Here is a 23,324-nt window from a genome sequence, read left to right on the forward strand (position 1 = left end):
GTACGAAAAATGCGTAGCTCTGTAATCCTCCAAAGACGTAATTGATAATCGTCCATTAATTTTCTATCAATTTAATAATCCATCACAAGTTACATTAAAAAAAGTTTTACTAATTTTTAAGGAAAGATGTCACCTTTGTCGCTTTAACTCTTTGTAAATTATTGACATAGCCGATGAAGTCAGGGGAAAAACGTAAGTCCATTTCTGTTGATTTTCTGATTCTTATGTTATCTAGTAGCTAAAAAGGCGTACTTTAATATGATATAGTTGAAAAGAGGAACACCTGTCAGGTCCAACGATATAAGCCTTTTAAAAATAGACGTACAGAGAAATAACATGAGCCTTTTAAACTTGAAAATTGCTCTATCATAAAATAACGGAAAATGCGACTTATCATGTTTTTCTCGTGTGATCGTTATATGTATATGATCAGCGCAAGTTACTTTCACTAATCTTTAATTTATGCTTTGCAGAATAAAAAATCAAAAATATCTTACAGTATATTTAACGAATTACGTGTTATTACTACGGTACCAGATTCGACGTCACAAAGTATTTAATTTCGAAGCACTGCGCTCATAAAGGGTTAAACAAACCATTGAAAAGATATTTTAGGTATAAACTAATCTTCGACCTGTCACAAATAATAGCGACCTATTCTTTGCTAATTTCATTTATAATAATCCCCTGACATCACTCTAGTGCGAATTTGTACCAGCGAAACATTGTTTCGTCTGTTCGTTTTGAAATTTACCATTTCTTCATAACAAATTATCATATTTAAAAAATTATTTCTCACTTTTGCAAATATTACTATTGCATTTCTCAGGAAATTTAGTCCTAAAACATATGTTATGAATTCAATTTGCTTCCATTCTCTTCAAGTTTCTAATCACGAAAAATTCAAAATCCCAATTCGCATTAGAAGATGGGGTATGGTTACTGGGGAATAATGGTATTTTCATTAATAATAACGGACATTTCATTTACCTAGTAATTTCATTTTGTGTTACTAGAACATTTCAATAACACCAACGAATAGAACACTCATGAATTGGACAGAGATATTCATACGAATAAGACGGTCTCCTCATAATACTGTCAAAGGGGTTTGAAAACGCGAACAAGGCACTCGCGGATTACGATTACGAGCCAGATGAAAAGGTTTTCCATGAACGCAAAGTGAAACTGTTGTGTTAGCTTTGAGAATTGCTGTTCGAAGGGGAGCCCTGACAGTGTTCGGTGACGCGGGGGTAATAATTGGCCCCGAGAAACTTGGACGTTAAACGTTGCACGTCGGAGTGCCGTTAAATCGTCAAACCGACGTACCAAATGTGTCCCCGTCCCTTGCGGAACATTTCGAACGGTTGGAAACACAATGTCGCCATGTTACAATGGACAACAGTTTACTCGAACAAATTAAACTTTTAACTAGTATTTGTTACGTTATTCAGTAACCTTAAAATATTTTCTAGACTTTGTACAAAGTTGTTGGTGTTTTTGAGAATAAATCCTTTTTTTTGTTGTTATTTTTACGTATTGTTCAGGTATTTACTATGTTAATACTCTGTGAAATAAATTAGAGTGACGTTGATATGGAATCAAGGGAAGATATTTTGTTGTAACTAGATTGTAATCTATAGGGTGGATAAATAAAAATGACCACCTTAAATTACTGGAAGGAAGAAATTAATCGTATCACCATGTGTATAAATTGTCGATGTTAAATTTAATATATTAAAATTATTTTAAAAACAGTAAACAAATATAATCTAATATAGTATATTATAAATATAATTCAAAAAATTTGATTAATGACTAGGATTTCCGTTTGGGTTTGAGAATTGATTGAAACAGTACGCAAGATTTAAATTTCGTCGATAAGAGCTTGATAATTTTTTGAAAATACAATTGACGGTCTGTCGATGTTACAAAAATATAGACTTTCCTGAATTAATTTCAAAAAACTAAAATGAGACAAAAATGTGGTTATGCGTTTGAGGATCCTATCAGTGTCTAAATAAAATAAAACCTCATTGGACTTTGTTAAATTTTTATCATACTAAGTTTTAAGCAGTTGTACATGCTATAAATGTATAAAGTTCGTAGTTCAATAATTAAGCTGCAAATAATGTTATTCATTGCTACTTTTATAACTATATGATCCCTGATGATACATTTATATTAATAATATTTATAGTGTTTTTAATATTCCAGTTTACTGATAGGATGCATAAAATGTAAATATAAGATTTTTTTATTTCTTAGGGTAATTTTAATTAGTTTGCTTATATATTATAAAAATGAAAATGGAAAATGTCATGAATGCACAAGCACGATTAATGTGTGGTTAAGTTTTTTCTTTGCTACAACGATGTAATAATCTACAATTAATTAGCGATTTTTTACCGTGGATTACCAGGAGGATATTTTTCCACAAGAGATCCATTTAATTTTTTCAACGATGTCTCGTGAAGTTTTATGAGACGTAGTAACATTTCTATTACATTCATTAAGAACGTAACAACGTTTCGACTCGAGGGGAATCTGATATAAACAAAAATAATGTTCTGTTAATTTAGAGAGCATTTATAATAGTTACTCTGAATATAGATTTAGACAAAGAATTAAACTGATACAGGGAAATTAATACTCATTCTTTGTACTTTATTTTTCGCTTTCATGATAGATTGATGTTCCTGAAAATTGAAGTTTGAAATTGATTAAAAAAAATGAATTACGTTTTATGTTGAAATACTCGGAATGAGCCACAGTAGGTGTTCTATTCGAATAATTACTTTTGGTTAAATAATAATTGGTGTCTGCACAATCTAGATCATCGAATTTGTATTTTTTACTACTTTGTATTATTTATTATAATTGTATTACTTGATAATTTATATTAGGACTGCCATATTATAAGTAATTGTATTATTTACTAAATGAAACCGGAAGAATGTGCAAATTTAAAACAGGCACATAATCTTGATTTGAAATGAATGATATTAATCTTTACAGAACATCATTGAATGTCTTTGTATACCATTCTATGCTATTCAAAATGTTTAGAGAATATTCGTGTAACCCACTTAAAAGAGTAAAGCCTAGGATTACGAAGATAACAAGTACACACTTTGTATTCAAGATAACAGTATTTGTATCGATTTATGCAATCTTTCGAAGAATTTAAAGTATTTGCAACGTCATCAAACGATATATTTACTTACTTGATCATCTAATTATTTTGAACAGTTTACATCAGACGAAATCAATCGAATGAGAACATTCAGAAAACAGATGAATAATATTGATTTTTACATAAACAATATTAATTTCGTTGGTTAGCCACCCGTAGTACCTGCCACGTGTGGGACGTTCGCGGTAATCGGATGAATAAGTTTCGGGGGTTACACAAGGCAACGTGGCCAAAAATAACAGACGGAAATAATTTCGCAAAAGTTGTCAACGTCAGTCGATAAGCGGCTCCTTTTGAATGCATGAGATTGAAATTGAAAATATGTAGATTCCGCGCGGCCGCTGTTATAGACATATTCATACAAAATGCAAACTACCAACGTACACACAACCCGTTATTGATCAAATTGCCTGGGAAATTGTCGAGAACCATGGTAAATGGTGCATTAGTTATTCAACACCGTTTCGCGCGCGACGTGTAATCTCTTAAGCCCGATCGGGTCGAATTTTTTGCGTTTTTAGCGCGCATTTCGGCCGAACGATTAATTACTGTCGAGTTGCCCCGGCGTGATTGCTAAGTTAAATCACTTTTTTTTTCCTGGGTCCGAGCGGAATACTTCGGTCGCCTCATTATTTAGGGAATTTCATGAACTTGCTTTATCGTTCCGAAACGGAATACAATTATGTATCGATCAAATATACAATAATACGATGCAAAATGTGTATTTTAGCATCATTATGTATATAAATAATGGCAATGCTAATTTACACTACCGTTCATAGGTATTACTATATTTGGCCACTATAAAGAAAATGTGATGTTTCGTAAAAATTATACAGGTTGGTTCACGCAACTTGTTCACCCTAAATAACTTCTAAAGTATATTTTTATAGAAAAGTTGTATGGTTTGGAGGGATACATTATGTAATGCATATATTTGTTTTGTAAGTGGAGACGTTTCGCAAATTTGAAGGTCAACTTCGTGTTTTTTAATGGAATGCTATAATTTTTATGTCAAAATATCGAAGTGCATTAAATTTTCAATAAAAAAGTCCTGACCTTTATTACCCACAAACGTAATAATTAACGAATAATTTCACTTTGTTTCTCGACTATGTCTATTAACTAATAATAACAGAGACATAAGTATGTATTATTTCGTCTGGAACGTTTGTGCAGTTTCCATGCGTACAATACTAGTTTATACCTTTTTTGTTGGATATTGGAATGTTTAATTAACTAAAGATTTGACGCATTTGAATATTACAATTAGAAAATTAGGTTAAACGATGTTTTATTACTCATGAAAGAATGATGCTATAATTATGCTGTAGTGATGTATTAAATGTAAAACGAATATTATATTTACATACATACTTCGTTATATTACCTTATACTGTATACTTTTACAATGAAACTTTCACGCGTTTTCTGGAATTACTTCAATCGATATGTAATTTCAAAGGGTTCGCCCTATAAATAAAAGAATAAATGAGTTTTTTAAAACTCATTTATTTCTTTTTTTATAGTAGTTATAACTACTAAATGTAAAGATTTTTTTTTGGGTTATGTATATTATGTTGAAGAAATTAATATTTTTACGCAGATATATTTTTGTAAGCTTAAATAATACCTGCCTCTTACGAAACACCTTATAGTTTTTGGTGGGCGTTTACAGTGATTTATTACCAATGAACGATGATCATCACATGTGTGGCGATACCAAGATGTGCAGTGACCGTTGAAAATGTCGTTATCTGTCTCTTTGCTTGCCGACACACGTGGGACAGATTACAGGTGTGCCCCGGCGTTTTGTTATAAGCGTGGTCGTCGCAGAATTATTGCTCCTCGAGATTCCGTGTAATACGACGAAATTTATGATTCAATGATTTATTCACTTGCATATCGCATCGATGACGGTATCCGGTTATCGAGCCGGAGGCAGCGCGGGTCGAGCTTTCAATTATGGAATATTTATCAACGTATTATTGGCTGTCGCGAAATAAAGGGGAAAAAAAAGGCTTCACGCGTATCGCTCGACGAACATTCGCAATTTCTCTGCTTTACGGTTTGATATATATTTCCACAGGTAATTTATAACTTTATAACAGAGTCGAGTTACAAATGATTAATGGCCATTTCACAGAGAGAGTGTGTGTAAGACCGACGAATGGAAAGGTTCCTTTGTTACGATAAATCTGCAGGGTTGCTTCATAGTCACATTCGTTTTTTTCTTTATTTGTTATTCAAACGTGAATTGATACTATACAGAGTGATCATTGTGACTCAGGCTGAGTCTGGTTTTTGTCTAATAATAGGCGAATGGAGAAGTGATGGATGTAAGAAAATGTTGCACGGTTCAATGAAATTTACTTTTTTGGGAGATTTTCCAAATATCCTGTTTGGGTCAGTATTTATCAGTTCCGAATTTTTCATTACTGGCACTTTCATGCCTTTGTTATGTACACGAAAAGTGAATTATTCAGCACTAGAACCACCAGACCTGTTAAAATGACGGTTCTCACATTTCTTGTTTGACAATTACTGAAATCATAAAACTGCTTCTTTGTCGGAATTTATGTTGATTTTTAATTTATTATACATATTACATTATACTATATTATGGTATAATAAATTATATTTTATACATATCTAGTAATTCTAGTATTAAATAACATATGTATTTATACATTATGTAATAAATATTAACACGTAAATTGTTTCATTTAAATCTGCAATTTCGATCTTTTCACGGCATTTAAAATACACGTAATATGAAGTGTTGCGAATTAATTATCTAGTATTTACATAGAATGCACACGATCATAATGTCAAATAATAATTCAATTGGGGTTTTTTTCGTAAGAAAGAAAGTAAATATATAAATAAACACCCAAAGGAATCTTGAAACAATTATTATAAGAAAAATAGCATAAAGTTGACCCAGAACGTTTGAAAAATACAAATTGGAATATATCTCAGTGTTAAAAAAAGTTATTTCATCGAGAAAAATAACTTAAACAGTATAAAATAGATATTTACTTGCGAAACTTGGTGCAAAAAGTATCAATGTGAAAACGTGGCAAAATATTATTGAAATTTGAAAACCAAACATTATTGTTCCTTGGACGGAAAAAAGTGGCTTTTGCTCCATGCTACAAGAAAAAAAATTGGATTTTGCCCCCCCCCCCTCACCAACCCTTCCCAGAGTTATAAAATTTTTGCGTAATATTTACTATTACAATACAATTTGAAACACGACAAACAGTCTCTGTTAAAAAAACGCATACGTTTTCAACGATTCATGACTTTAAAAACAAAATAAAGTGTGTCTGGTTACGTATTAAAAACAAAAAACTCCATTCATTACGTAAGTAACTTGACAATGAATGTATAAAACTTTATAGTAATCTATTTACAAATGGAGTTCCCGTTTTCATTCCGTTCGTCGTAAACACCTGTCTGTTTGACGTAAACATTATTCTGGTAGTTTTCGGTAAGTTTACGCGGAAACACCGAGACCGAAATAAAGTTCGGGGGTTTCAGAAACTTCCGACGAAAGCCAGGAAAGAGATCGGTAGTGTAAACAAGGGAGCACAGGTGTCTTCGTTTCCACAATGTTCGATTTCCGGATTGTTATCTGCTGCAGGAAGTTTTGCGTATGCATAATCCGAAATTCGATTTGTGGACCACATAGCCAGACTGTATTAAGTCATACTCTTTCAACTATAAAGGAGAACAGATTGAAGATGCAAAAACCTTGTAACTTTGGAACCGTTCGGTAAGAATTGAGCCAGAAACGATCGCTACCTTCGAACTATTGAATGGATTTAACACAATTTTCTGTATGTAGAAATGCTTAACTTTGCATTAATTCCCCTATCGATGAACTTTACACCGTTTTAAAAAGATGAACTTAATATTATTTTTAGACTATTATGTACATATATTAGAAACTAAATGACTTAGAACAAAATAATGTTTGTCACCGGAAAGTGTGGAATATTTAATAAAGGAAACATGTAAAATGTCCTTTTTTAAAAAAGTGGATTTAATACTTTCTGATTCTGAGGTCCAAATATATTTCCTGGGAATCCCGTTGTGTCAAAGCCACAACCACTATTTATTAGCCACTTATCTTCACACGCTTAAATATACATATACTTGTTTGCTATGGTTCCATGTGCATACTTACATACCATGCAGGGTGTTTCCGAAATGGTGGTACAACCCGAAAGGATGTGATTCTACATGCAAAAATAAGTCGAAAATGTGGAATAACATTTTTTTGCACGATGCTTCGTTTCCAAGATAATCAATTTTCAAAATTCCACGTCAACCGGTACGATTTAAAGGGAAAATTTTGTTGAAGTTCTTTTTACGTGTTCTGTATACCGTAAAAACACGCGTAATTTTTTTTAGAATTTTAAAATTAATATTTCAGAAAATATAAACGATTACAGATTGTACAAAATGCTTAAAATTGGAAATCCGCTTACATTCAAACATCAATATCCTCAGTTCTGTTTAGTTTACAAACTTGAAGTAGTGAAAGTATTACATTTGTTAAAAACACATATAGTGACAGTAAGTAGAAACAGAATGCAATGAACAAACATGGTAGCGAAGTCTATTGAATTGCACGTGTATCCAGTAGAGCTTCTTTCAAAGTGTCGCCATTTTTTATTTTTTAATGTTTTTTTCATACTGGATCTGTTATTTTACAAGTGCTATTAAAGTTTGGACATTAATTCAAACATAGGTCGTGCAATTTGCTTAAGGAATGTGATGTATAAATTGTGGAATGAGCATGAATCAATTTAATAGTTTCGAGAAATCTAGTCTCGAACTTATAATCGTTTAAGTAGACCCTTGTTAAGTTCGATAGGAAGCGCTGAAATTAATTCACTTTAAATGGTAATTGTACGGTGTCGTGAATCAAACCGCACGGATTGTCTATTCATCCCCCTGGAGATGTAAATCCTACACCATTTTCCCTCCAAACTGATATTGAGAAATTATTTCAAAACGGTGGAGCAACTGGTTGCGATCGAGATAAATAACATTCCAAATTAGAACTTCAAAATAAAGTTAGAATGCCGTTTCGTAAGCTTAGCGTTCATTTGTTAGAAGCTTTCAACTGAAAAAATATGTTCCAGTGATCATTCGAGAATGTGGATATAAATATTGAAGGAGACTTCAATGTCGATTCTAACCTTGAAATTTCGATTCCAACGTTGATATTTCGATAATATATGAACATTAATGATAGTTCCACGGAACGATAACTGATATATAATTAGCAGGGATAATTTGAATTATGCATTATAAAATAACACAATAATTTTTAGTACTTGATATGAATTAATTTATTAGTAATTTATAAAGATATGAATTAATTTATTAGTGTGTATTTTTGTGACAATTTGTTACTTTTATCGCTCTGGTAAGATTAGGTACAAATTTATCACTGATAGTTCTAGAGTATATAACAGTAATAGTTGTCGCATTTTTGTTAGTATTATGACTTTGTTTTATTTAATCGACAGGGCATTTAAAAGTTGCCAGAAAAGTGGCTAACTCTATAAAAAATTAAGGGGATTCATTTTGAGTAACGAATGTTGTAGCAATTGTTGAATATTAGAAAAGATTTTCGACTAAAAAACAGCTTTTACGTTTACATTTGCTTAATATAGTAATATAATTGGTCGATTTTAGAAATTATGAGATTTTCGACTGAGAAACAGTCGAAATTACTTCTACATACATTTAGTATAAAATACGTAATAACTGATAGATTCTAGAAATGATGAGGTCTCTGATTCTGGTTTAACAAATATTAATCCTTTCCGATCGCAGGACTCCATTTGGAATCATTAACTTACTTAGCATTTATAATCCATATTATAAGTCTGAACATTCAATATGGCATAGTATTGTGCAATTTAGCTTTCTGTCGTTACCTGGATATAATCTCAAAAATTATATTTAGTAACTGTTTAATAAATATTCACTTTTAATATGAACAATTTATGTTTACTTTTCTTTAATTTTCCGGTTTTTCTGATGTCCAAGAAATGAATATACACAAACAAACATTTCTTTGGTTAAAAGATATACTTCGGGTGGGAAAGGGTTAAGGAAAAGACTATCAAATATGAGAAAAGGCAGATGTTATGTGAAAGGCTCACATGTACATGGACTCAAGGAAGAATTATTCCGTCACGGAAGAAAGATATCAAGAAGTGCTGTTACGCGATCTAGACGTTATCGCGATGTTCAGCAATAGAACACTTTACATTGAACAGAGATTACGGATGGAAAAATTGAAGATAGATTGGATGTGGAGGTGTCGAAAGGTGGAAAGAAGAATGGCGAGCCATCGGCACATTCATTTTAACTGGCGCATTGCTTTTCACGAGAAAGAGCCCCTGAATTCGACGGCGCATTTCGCCGTCTATCAGTGACAAAGGATTCCCCAGAAGATACCTGCCACGACTTATTCGTGAAATTCACTCGGCAAAAGTGTGTCAAGCTCGAGTTACTCGTCCTTACTCGGCCATTGTGTTTCCAACCCTATACCACTTGATGCGACGCTGTCTAGACGGCAAAAACCTCGCTGGAAAATGATGGAACTAAGGACTTGGAAGTACACAATGGGCAGAGAAACCGAGAAAAAGAGACATTTGTCGGCGCAAACAAGTGTACAGGGGTACACAGAGGATCAACCGTGCATTAGGGAACATTTGTTAAAGTGATGCGTTCAACACTTTCGCGAAAGTTGAATCCTACGAGAGTCAATTTAAGGAAAATACTTGAATATTGTGTCATTAAGTACGACAAAATCCCTTTTATCTGGTCTCGCTTTAACCTCTTGTTAACCGAGGTAGATCAGTTGATTCGTCATCTGTATTTATCTTTATTTTCCACTTTTATTTTTATAATGACTCACGGCATTTATGATAAAGAAATTTTAATCAAACAAATGTCTACATTCTGCAGACTAAATTTTAAAATAAGAGAAAAGAAATTGAAATGAAAAAAATTTGTTATTTGTTTACACTCCAATTTTTTTATAATGCTGTAAAATTCTAATGTATAGTATCTTTTATACAATACATGATGAATATTTATATACAACACGAATGTCTTGTTAATATAATTTATTACCTGTACGTAAACTTAACATTTATTTATTACTAGAGATCATCTAAGGAAAGAAATTGAAAACAATCGGCCGTGAAAGGACGTTCTTGTAAACTGATCTAAAAGCAAATTGATCGCAGGTTCTCCAACAAAACGAAGTCAATATATAATTTGATATTAAAAAAGTAAAATAAAAATGCAACTGTTGCCAATAAAGTTGTTTTGAGCGACCAAAGAATATTATGCTAAAAAATATATATTCTTTGCAAAATAATAGGTCATTTTGCACTTGCATTTTTATTCTTATATTATATTTACTTGTTTATCTTCTCTTCGATATAGCGTTAAAAAAGGGCTAATAGAACTTTGTTTTACTTTATTTCAATTACTTTTGTTACACTTTACGTGTATCTGTTTCAAATAGATATTCTTCGTTGCTGTTCATTTTACTTAACTCTTTATATTTGCATACGTGTTCCCACTATACATATAATTTGTTTCAATAAACTACAATGTATCATTTTTATCCAGTCAATCTTTCACTCCCTTCTCTGTAAAATATTTTCGCCTCTTACTGTACCTTAAACAGGCAGCTACGAAAAATATACAAATATGCAGGCATAATCGTAGCTTTACGATCTCGGAAAATGACGAGAAGTTGATGGCTCAGAAGTTAAAATACTTGTTTTCATCTTAAGTGCTAAACACTTTGAGACTCGTAATTTTCCGGTTCGTTTATCATTTTAACACTTTAAAACGCAATATTTTATAAATATTTAGTATAGAGTGAAAAATACATAAGAGGCAGTGTGGGCAGATAAAATAAAAATATGAAATAATCTTTCTAGCTTTAGCGTAAAATATTCTCTTTTAAAATTAATTTTGTAATAAGTATCATCTAGTTGTTTAACACGTTGTATGCCACAGTTATTACTCTTGGGACAATGTCATGATGAACTACAATCGTTTAGGTTTTTGTTTTAAAGTGTGCAAGTCAACGTGTAAATACTTATATTGTTAATATAATTATGATATATGAACTATTATAGATGATCTATTACGATTATTACTATATTACTATTTGTATTTGCAAAAGGTTAAATGTTTAAAAATTTAATGTTTCTTCGTCGAATTTAATGACGCCGATCGTCTGTGATCATCATGGCAATCAACGTGTTAAGCATTGTACCAGCATTTACATAATTTTTACATTCACATCCAAGTAATTGCATATCGCGACTCTTCACGCAATCAAAATTATACAAACTGAAATGATGTCGTATAACAGCCTTTCTATTATTTTCACTTCAAACTTTTAACTTCATGGTTCACTGACATGAAAAGTTATATGTATTTTTATGTCTGATTTGAAAAATTAAATATTAGGTTACACGAAAATTAAAGCAGGTATTCTGTTTGTATTACATTTAACCATTTCTTAAACAATAAAATATCACGAAAAATATATAAAGTTATACTTCATTTTACAGCTTATTTTTTGCACTTTTATTCTACCATATTCATTCTAAATGCCAATTGTATTTTGGTCAAATTTCAGGTGAGTGAAGAAAAGGTGTCCAAACAAGAACTTCGACTTTACTTGCAAGAGTTTAAACTCGGCCGCAGTGTAGCCCAAACGGCTCGAAACATCAACAAAGTTAGGGCTCAAGGCACTGAATGTACTGTTCAACGTTGGTTTCAAAAATTCCGTCGTGGTGAATTTAGCCTCAAAAAGAAGGAGAGTCGCGAATGCCCCCTGCTATTAACGTGACGAAAAAAAATTAATAAACTTACTTTTCTTTGGCAAAAATGCATAGTATTCTAAAGGTGCATACTTTGAATAAAAAAGTTCATTTTCAGCCGAGATATGTAATTTTATAGATAAATATTGAAAACTTCCATGAATTTCGGGACAACATAATAGTGCCTCTATTTTTATTTTTGGTTGCTTCAGTGCAGTCACACAACGCCACTCCATTTCAGGACTGCGAAACAAAGAAGGAAATTTAGAATAATTCACTTCTGTGATTCCGTCTCTGATTTAAAACCTAACATTACCTTCACCTTCATTGTTAATCGCTTTAATACCGTCACTGACGCTACCACGTTTCATGTTTGTGGGTTCACAGAAGGAAGTTCAAAACGATGGACTCGTATAAATTGCAAGACCACGGCGAAAACAGTAAATTCGGGTGGCAGATCAAAGAGACAACAAAGTTATGCCGCAGCGAGAGCAAAACGGGTGACTCGTCGGTGGTACGGAGGAGAATGGGGGATAAAGGAAGTTCTGCGGAAAGGAAGTCAAATAATACGATGAATAGAAGAAAACCCGGCAAAGGCGAGGGAAGGAAAATTGTAGAGCGAACTTAAAGAAGAGATAAGAAATTATTCGAAAGATACGCACAGGATGAGGGGGCTAAAGTGGATGGGAGGTGGGAGACGGTAAAAAGTAGGGAGGGCGCGGATACGCAGAATGGATATTGAAAGAAAGTAGGGCTCACAGCGAAAGAAATAGAAAGCGGAGAAATGGGAACGTTAGCGAGAGACAGCTTCCTGTTGGTCAGCGAAGGGAACGCGACTGAGAGCAAAGAGAAAACACAACGTAACAAGAGAACTTTGGAAGTAATTAGTTCAAAAGAAATTCCAAGTGGAACGGGATAAATGTAATGTGGGGAGAAACGTCGGGGGAAAAACGAGAAAACCCGTAAAGGGATCTACGTCACTGGCTACACTGTGACGTGGATATGGTACGTTTCTTTTATTTGTACTTCGGAGTATCGTATAAACTGCTCGATATTTGTGAGGTACATCGAAAGAGAAATGTATACTTCAGACGACGTAGTAAACATCGTCATTACGTCGGTCACGAGACTGAACAGTTCAAAGTATCGTTTATCATTTAAAAAAAACAAAGTCTACGAATCTTGGTTTCTCAATCAAAATATAGACTCCGACATCCATTGCATAGTATTTTGTTATACATATGAGACAGATGGAATTTTCTATAAAATTTCAATGGTTTAAAAATATACATATCTATCATACCCGGAATATACTTATGGTGCACCTAAATTTCATAATAATTTTAATAATTTCTGAAGATTAATCTTATAAAAAGAACAGAGATTTTACCCAAGTGGAGGATCTACAAGTTTTTAGATTTCACAAGGCCCAGGGACTCAACCATCATTAAAGCGGTGTTCAATACTTGTATTAGGTTAGTAGAGAATAAATGGCTGATCACCAGTCATATTTGTACAATAATAATGCAGCTCAATACGTAAGGTGCTCGGCTAGTGGTGTCAGAAACTTTAAGGAGTGATTCTATACATTAAAATAAAATGAAAATCAAGAATTACGAAATTGTGTTAAAGGCTTTGTTTTCAAGTTATTAATAGTTAAATATACGGGCCAGAAACGCCTGAAACCAGGCAATCTACGTGCAAACGGTAAGTGTAGGGCACGACAGTGCCAGCACGTACGCTGGCGTTGCCTATAGTAAATACATTTTTACCTCGTAACTAAAAAAGTGATGTGTAACACCTGCACTCGAGCCTGGTCTATCTTCTTGCGACACTTTAACTTGTAGAGGACGAGAAGCTTATTTTTAGACTCCAGAGGGGTCGTTTATGTTTCGTAGCATAACAGTATGAAAAATATATAAAAGTTCCAACTCGGAAATATAAAAGGTCACGAAAAACCAGCTAGTCCTCTAAAGGTTAAAAAAAGTACTCACAAAACGTTGCACAATATTAAACCTGGTTACTCGTTCAAATTCACAGCTCATCCACAGAATAAACACTGAATAAACTAACTTAAACAAAACCAAAACACACTATAATAAAGAAATGGAATTAATACTACAAAAAAAAATTCATGGGATACTTCGCGTCGACTAGATGTCTTCGCATTGACAATTGACACTGAACTAAGGAAACGTTACTTGAATTCCCCAGAGGACAGAAGAGTAATAAAAATATATAAACAGTGAGTTGATATAGTACTACCTGTTCTTGGAAAGGGTCGTCAACGGTCGCAAATTACCTGAAGATGTTGGGATTATAGCAAGGAAAAGGTATATATCACATGTTTGGCTAACAATAAGAAATAAGGGCGTATTTTTTTTGCAGCGGGACGCGAGTGTACGTGCAGTAGCTATTGTTCCCTACATTTACCACGTGGACGCAGATTGCCTGGTTTTAGGCGTTCCTTATCAGAATTTTTAAGCGTTAAAAACCCAAAAATAGAGAGCCTCCAACACGATTTCGTAATTATTAACTATCTTTTATTTTGACATGTAGAATTATCTCTGAAAGTTTCTGATACAAATAGTCGAATACCCTGTATACATAGGTTTCCATACACAGTTAAATGCGCATGAAAGTTCATGTTAATTCTACGAAATGTAATCTTCATCGTTGTACTAAAACAATCGAAGGGGTTCTAAACATTTTACAAACCGAGATAGGTCGGCGTACGCTGAAAAGAAGTCTGGGTATCTCGACTCAAGCGTCGCCATTTTGTAAGAAAAAAAAACAAGCAAAAACTACGACCTTTTCCGTTAAAAGTTGTAGAATAAAAGGCTTTATATCCAATTCTTCTGTTTATTTCATTATCTTCCCCAAAAAATTGCCGAAATGACTATGACTTTGACTCATCCAAGATGGCCTAACCCCTTAAGTAGATGGTTATTTATTTCCCACCTGACATACTCGTATACAGTTCCTACCGTGTTTGCCAAAGCACAATTATAAAAGAAATAGGTTGAAAGTAACCATGCGTTTGTCACTTAAGAGAAAACAAAAAATGCACTCACCAGGCGTGATATTCGGGAACGGTTGTCCGGGTAACGAAGGCGGATGCTCGTCTTCTGGGGAGCGTTCCGATGCGTAACCTTGATCCTGCGGTTCTCCGCCGGCCAGTTTGCTCAATTTAAGATCGATACATTTGTTAAGTTGTTGCCGATGCCTGACCAGCTCGCAATCGGGTTTGTGGACGATCTGCATCAGCAAATCGCCGTCGGTCCCGTCGGGAATAGAGGGTTGGGAGGACGAGGAGTTGATATCCGCCGTATTTCCACTGTTTCTGGTGTCCTGCTTTCGTTTCGGCAACGTGCCCACCAGGTCAAGATCCGAATTTCGATGACATCTGTCCTCCACGGACGAGCCCCGGGCGTATCTTCTCGACGTATCGCTGGAAACCGCGTCGGTGCTACGATTTCGTCTCACGGAGTCGAAGTTCCCGTGGCGACACCTTACCAGGTCAAGGTCGCTTTGCTGATATCTGCCAGGAAATAGAGTTTTCACCATTAAACACCGGTCGTAATGGGTAGACTGCGGGAATTTGGGTAAATTCTCAACTTTTAGTATTAGGCAGAGATGGGCAAATTCGTTATCTAGATAAACGGTTTCGAATAACGAATAAAACATAAAAAAAAGTATTTCGTAATTTTTAATTGTTTAAACGTGGAAATTTCAATTTTTATAATAAAATAATACTTCTTTATGAATGAATCGACATTTGTCGAACAAAATGTGTTGCAAGTTAAGAGATGTTTGTATATATATTTCAACTCCAGATAAATAATAGAATATTAGTTGCAAAAAGCTACGTTGACTCTTCTTTCTATTTATATCATTGTCATTACAGAGATGTGAACTTTGAAAGTATATGAACTGGATGCACAAATAATCAACGCATTATTTTTTAAGATATCATTTTTTAAACTCCCACATTTTATTATTTCATTTAATAATTCTAAGTTCGTATTGAATGCAGTGTTTGAGACAGTCGTACTACCGAAATTTTCCTTTAACTTAATAATATAGTTCGATTAAAAAGTAATGAATGAAAATAATTGTTAGTTTGTAAATAAATTATAACTAGAATACTTCGTTAAATATTTCGATTGTTTTTTATTGTGTTTTTTATTGATTCGATTACTTTTTATTGTAAATTAATAAAATACATACCTCCAAGGATCATTTTCGTCTATGGAATCTTGCGATCGATGTTTTACGAGATCCAAGGCTCCAGTTGGTCCTCCGTCCGAGAAGTGGACGCCCAACGATCGTTTTTTATGTGGCAATGTTCCACCGAGATTCCCGGTCATAGTATCAGTCATTATATTATTATTTTCTTTCGGATCGTCGTCTAGCACGTCCTTGTCGTCGAGATGATTGGGCAACGAGCCACAGAATTTGTATCTGCAACAGACGATTATTACTTGTGAATATGCTGCGGTGTCAGATACGATTAATGTCGCTTTAATACTACTGATTTTTCAAGGATATATCCGAAAGATTAAAAGAAACAATCAATGCTATTTTCTTCTTCGGTTCCACGTCACATTGACTTCTATACAAGGTCACTATCGACGAAGTTTAGTCTGTATTGCGATGTTTTAAGGTACCTAATTAGATTGTAAAGGTTTGTGTTGTATAGAAAATTTATTGTGTTCCTTAAGTGGTTTTTTAATGTTTTTAAATATTATTTTATTAAAATAGCATTTTTTTAAATACAAGGAAAATGAAAAATTGAAATAAAAATTTGTTTAAATAAAATAAAAATATATAAGATGCTATTTTATTTATTTACAGTAGACGCTGTTTACTGAAACACAGTAAATAAAAAACTTTAATCATGTTTACCTAATAAAATCTTAAATAAAAGAAATCGATTTCTATTTAATACTAGCTTTGAAAAATCAGTCGATAAAAATATGATTTTGCATAAACATCCACAGTCTGGTATAATAATATTCCTGCTTAATATGTCATTTATATTTCTGAAATATAATTTTTAACTCTTGAATAGAATTTGAAATGTAATTTTAAGAAATATATTTGCATATTTATTATATTATTATACATTGTACAAGAATACCTGCTGCATATTTAAAAAAAAATTTAAAGTATTTGGTACTCTACCAATGGTAATTCATGTATCTTTTAATTATTTTTTGTTGTCTAATTAGGAATAAAATTGAAATTAAACGGTGAAATAGTCGGATCTGGCATTGTTTTTTAAATTAAAATGCTGAAATAATCTTTACGCCCTCTTCATTTTTAAAAATGGCAAAGAATTGAAAGAGTACGACTCTTGAATTTCTTGAGAAATAAAGAGTACTTTTGTCAGAATTTAGGGTACTTATTGGTATACCCTGATGAACACTCGGTTTGAATCTACAAAATGATTGGAAAGACTGAAAAGCGTCGTATCTTTTAAAAGTGTCGTAAAATTTATGATCACGTTAAAGAAAGGAAGAAACTGCATTTTGATGGCGGAACGTTACGTTTCCGAGAAAAATGCGGTTATAACATTTTATATATATATATCTATATCCTTAAAAGGATACATGACCTGTCCCACTTTCTTATAATCTTCTGTATAAAATACAGAAATTTACAATTGATTAAAACGATTGCTATATTTCACGTAAAATACGATGACTGCATATCAGTGAATAAGTTACAAGTTAAGTAGAAAATACAAACACATTGAAAATCGTTAAATGTATAAATAAACTTTTTATTTATATAGACATGAATATATTTTAAGGAGAAAAGAAGTTCTCGTAAATGCAATAATTGTATTTATTTCTAAGGTGTACAAAAATATTTATAATTTTTATAAATAACATTATATGCACATTCAATATATTACTTTGGTTTATAAGATACTAAAATTTTCCTTGATAATATCAATGCTTATAACATTTTACAAACATATTTATATTGGAGATTTTACTTATAAAACGTGAAATAAGAAACAATTCTTTAATTTATGTCACTACAGCCTTTAAACCGTATGTAAACGGGACGTGCAAACACCGCAAGAAAATGGATCATTTGTATTTACATAATTTATATGGTTCAATGTTTCTTCGTTTTTCTGGATTAGGTGAACCTGTTTAAGCGAGGATTCTCTTAATATAGGACAGCGTAATGGTGTTCGAGACAGAATTTATGTAGGTACTGCTTCGTAAAACAATTTTATTTACCATCAAGTGCTTAGAACGTCAAAGTACTAGGAAGAGGAGAATAAATTACATTTTCTATTGTGCTCATCTTAAACACAATATTAAAAAATATAAATGTCCAATTTGAAAGATTTATATCTGCAATTTACTCTACGAACAATGTCTGGAAAATGAAAGAAGAACAAAAATTAGACAATAACTTGTCGATCAATATCTAATTATATTACGTTCATTAAATACTGTTAAATAATACTTATGTGAGAATATGATGCGATATATTCTATCTATTTAAGTCGAGATTACAAGTAGTTATTAATGACTACTCAGGACAGCCGATTAACACACATTTTGGTAATTCTTTCATAAAGAACTCTTCACCATTCATGCCAGTGGAATATTTCAGTGATCGACTAACATTTTCTATATTATTCTTTAAACATATTTTTATTTGTACCAATGGGTTTCTTTAAATTTTCTTTGTGTCCCCTACGACATGACCTAAAACCAAGGCGCCCAACATCGCGTGTACTGTCGTCACAGATCCGTATCCTACGCGTATAAAACACTAATAACAATAATACTAACTTAAGAGCACGTGAGAAAAACGACGAGGGTCCATTTTTTTCCCATTATGATATTTGAATATACATGAATATATTGTTTATTGTAAAATTTGTTCTTCTATGTAGAAATGGAAAAGATGAAAGTTCCAAGTTATTGCCATTTACTAATAGAGTTTCGTCTATTTTCCCAGGCAGCTACAGACATATGTATGTTAATTAATTTGCTTCAAATAATTTTAATATTAATACAATATTGTTATTTTAAAGTCATGTCATGGGATATCGTATCAGTTAAATATTACTAGGATCAACAGAAAAACTTGTATAATGTTCAGTTATAGGTCCTCAATGTTTAAATTTCGTTTTACTTAAACATAACCTTACTTTTCAAATCTTAATTTCATTTTTTGAAATTTCGTACTTTATGAATACATACGCGAATAAATTAACGAATATTATTCTTTATAACCCATTAATTATTCGAGTATTTGTATTGAATACATAATATTTTATGTTTTCAGTGTACACTTAATTCTGTTTTCACGTGATCTTAATTTAACACCCTGTATACACAGAATTTAATGTATTTCAAAATGTACCTAAATTTATCAATTTTATACAAATTTCGAAGTAGGTGATTAAGCCTGTTTTCGTTATTCATTATAAACGGAACGGTCGCGTAATTGAACGGATTGTGAATCCTAGTTTCACTTTGTATTACCATATCGTCCAAATGTAACACGATCTGTCGGTCGTGATGCGCGGTTTACGGCAAATTATGTCGAAATCGTTCGCGCCGTTTGCACGTGACACCGTTAGCGGCATTACGTTTGTCGTCGGGTGCGGGAACACGTGTACGTCCAACATTTGCAATTTATGGAAACAAATTGTAGGCGAAATGCTTTAATCGGACGTGGACATAGATTTCATTCCGATTCAATTATTGTTATCGTTCTCTTATGATTAAACTTTCAATTGAACAGATGTAACACAAAAATTCGGTTAATACGATGCACATTCATAAAGTATCGTCCGGTTAGCAAAGTTGAAAAAAAAAATAGTAAAACGAAAATAAATTTCAATAGAAATAGAATTCAAGTATTGAGCATTGTTACATATACAATAGAAACTAACAAAACTTTAATTTCTTTCCAAATATTTCAAAACGGTTTGTTAATGAAAGGTAAGAAAAATTGGGGTTATCTATGTATAATAACATTGCAATGGGCATTATTACGTATAGCCGTGATAAAAGTAAAAAAGTTGTCAAATGGCAACGAATGAAAAACAGTATTACAGTAAATCCTCGGTGAGTGTTCGAAGTCTCCTCGGTACTGAACATTAAGTATTTTTAAATATTATTGCCTTCAGAATTCCAAACTCTATCACTGTGCTAAACCTCATTAAAACGTCAGCCTTACACTTGTGGACCTCTCCTTGTCAGTGCCGAGGAGACTTCTAACACTCATCGAGGATTTACTATAGACGCTAGACCAGTGTTTCCCAACCTTTTTTGTGCAATGCCCCACCTTAGCCTTTCTAAAATTCTTATGCCCCCCCTATGTAACATACATAATTTTTAATATTAAAAAATTGAATTGTTCACTTAAGAAACTTAAATGATAGGTTTTAGGAAGAAATCACTAGGTTGTTGTTAAGGAAACACAGTAAGTAAATTTTCAAAACATATAATGAAAAACTGAAATTCAAATTCCAAATAATTTTAATAAAGATTTTTCTATATTAATTTATTATTTTAATTTAGTGAGATCCTTGCGCTTGATGCTTGCTGTACAGAGATACTATATTAGGTTCCAATTTGGTTAGCTTCAGTCTCAAGTCTCCACGTTGTGTTATATCCAGCCGATTTCTTTTTTTTACCAGTAAATCATTTACAGCACTAAATCCACATTCAGCTAAATATGAAGATGGAAACGGTAGCAATAGTTTTCTTGCACATTTGGTTGAATTTGGGTATTTGATTTCTGTTTCCTCACAAAGCCATGCCATCGCTCCTTTTATATTAAATAAAGTTTTAACTGACTAATCATTTTGCAATTCTGCGAGTTCTTCTTGATACTGCATATTTGATATATCAGACAAATCCACTAACATTGGCTGCATCATCCATGTTGGAAAATCAATTTGTTTTAAATCAGAAAATCTTTCTTTTAAATCAGCCGATAGAATATTCAGATGATTGACAATAACAAGTAAAGCGGCGGCAATTATTTAAGAATTTGCTTTTTTCGTTAAATTTGGCACCGAAATCTAGCATTGCATTTAAATGGCCCGGAGCGAAAGGGTTAAACTCGTGTCGAGTCCATTTTCGAATTGCCCCCCTTAACAATCAAATTGCCCCCCTGTGGGGCGTGGGCCCCACGTTGGGAAACACTGCGCTAGACGGTTGTAAAATGTTGAAATGTTCTTGTGAATCATTTGTATGTCATGTAATATACACAGGAATAGAACAAAATTTCTTTAATAATTTTTAAATAATTTGGGAATGGAAGGATTTAAAAAATCCATCACTTCTATTGAAATACCTTTATACGTATAAGGCTTAACGATAAACATAGCACGGTTGAGCTTACACGGTCAATATTAGTCGTAAATTGAAAATTACGTGGCTAAACGAGCAATTTCATCGTGTAAACAACAGCACTTACACAAATGAAATCAAGATGCAACCGGCTTTTAACCCTTTTTCCCTCCTTTTTCAATGGCCTCCTCCTCACCACCACCCGCCCCTTACGTCTCTTCTCGCTGCTCGCATCCGTTTTCGTGCAAACGAGGATTTAATGGAAAACGCCCCAGTTCCGCGACTGACCGACCTTAAAGGGACTTTAAATTATCTCACGAGCAACTTGTTATGCGAGGTTATGCCTCACCCGTTCCTGGTTGTTTAAGCAACACCGAGCACCGGCTCGTAACGAGGAATTCTCGACAGCCTCGCGTTTAATTCCGACGATGAATAGCGTTTTCTCGAGTTCGGCGTCATCGCGTGACGTTATTTGGTTCATTTTTCTGTTAATTTTAATTTCTCCAATGTGACAAAGGAATTCGTGTAGTTACCAATTACTAAATGAGGAATAATATAAAATTACTGATAACGAAGAAACTTTATAGTAAAATTGGAAAACATAGACATTTTCTGGTATTTCAGTTATTTTTTAGAGAAATATGAATGCAGTTTTTGGAATAATAATTTTATATGAAACGACACGCTTTTTCTATTGTTGGTGTTTTTAAGTAGGAATTTATGAATAACTTTCGTGATGGGATCTCGTTGCTTAGTAAATTGATAAAAATAAATTATTGGGCTTGTGGAAATTGGATTTATAAAATGAATTATATCTGATTGGAATCTATGATTTGAAGTGCATTAATATCGACCGATTCACGTTTAATAATCACCGTGATTTTTATTCGGAAAATATTTATATTAATTCTTTATTGAGTCTTCATTGTACGATTTTATTGTCTCAGTTATACGTCAGTTTATTTGTCTTCTAATGTAAAATATTTTGGTTTTCACGTAGAATTAATGTATTAAGTTGAATGTAACCCAAATCTTATCCGCCACTATGCTCCTGAAAGTTCACAAGGCAAGATTACAGTAATTAAAATTAATCTGCATAGTACGATGTAATCCCAGAAGTTGCTTAAGTATTTCTTATTATGAAAGTAGAATTTGTGTATCCTTAGCTATTTACCAACATAATTATACCATCAACTTAGAAAGTGAGACAGGAATTTCCATCTAACAATTTATATTTTAAAAGAAATTAAATAAGTTAGATTAAAAAGTATTTACACAAGATATTTATTTTTTATTCGAATGAATGGGTTATCTATTTATGGGGAAGTAGTTATTTTAATAGCCCATTTAAAATGTTTAATAAACTAACAAAATTTGTATTGTTTCAAATTGAAAGAGGTCTTTAACTGTCCAAAGAATTTAATAATATGACAATTGAAGATGACTTCTTCAATAATTTTGTCTAGAATTCACTAAAAGTTTGATGGATGCAGTTAAATAAATTTTATTATTAAGATTTATTATTAAGCAAGAGTTAACAGCAAATGCTTATAGGTACATTTATAGGAAATCTTAAACTACAGAACGCATTGTAATGCAAAATGTAATAAAATTCAATAATATTTAGGGGAAAGTTACCTGTGTCGTATCACTTAAGATATTTTACGTTATATTTACTATTTGGTATTAATTTCTACACACGTTTGGGTCTTGTAGCTTGATGTTTAAGACACTTACTATTAAATGTAATAGTACGTGTCCTACTTCAAACCTAAACCTTACTTCAAGATCATATTAATTCATTAATAAATCATGTTATGACATAGTGTAAAATGTACAATTGAAACAACCGGTCACCTAAATCGTAGCTCCTTTAAAATTATAATTAGGAATTAA

The 23,324-nt window shown here is 32.6% G+C and overlaps 1 protein-coding gene across 1 annotated transcript in view; it reads right to left on the minus strand.

Moving 5' to 3' along the window:
- LOC107194663 (glutamate receptor-interacting protein 1-like) overlaps positions 1-23,324 on the minus strand; it is a 284,574-nt gene that overhangs the window by 53,724 nt on the left and 207,526 nt on the right. The window contains 2 exon segments of the mRNA XM_015584317.1: positions 15,159-15,625; positions 16,315-16,548. Coding sequence (XP_015439803.1) covers positions 15,159-15,625; positions 16,315-16,548 — 701 coding nt within the window.

This window comes from Dufourea novaeangliae, unplaced genomic scaffold (genome assembly GCF_001272555.1).
Source record: "Dufourea novaeangliae isolate 0120121106 unplaced genomic scaffold, ASM127255v1 scaffold12, whole genome shotgun sequence".
NCBI lineage: Eukaryota > Metazoa > Arthropoda > Insecta > Hymenoptera > Halictidae > Dufourea > Dufourea novaeangliae.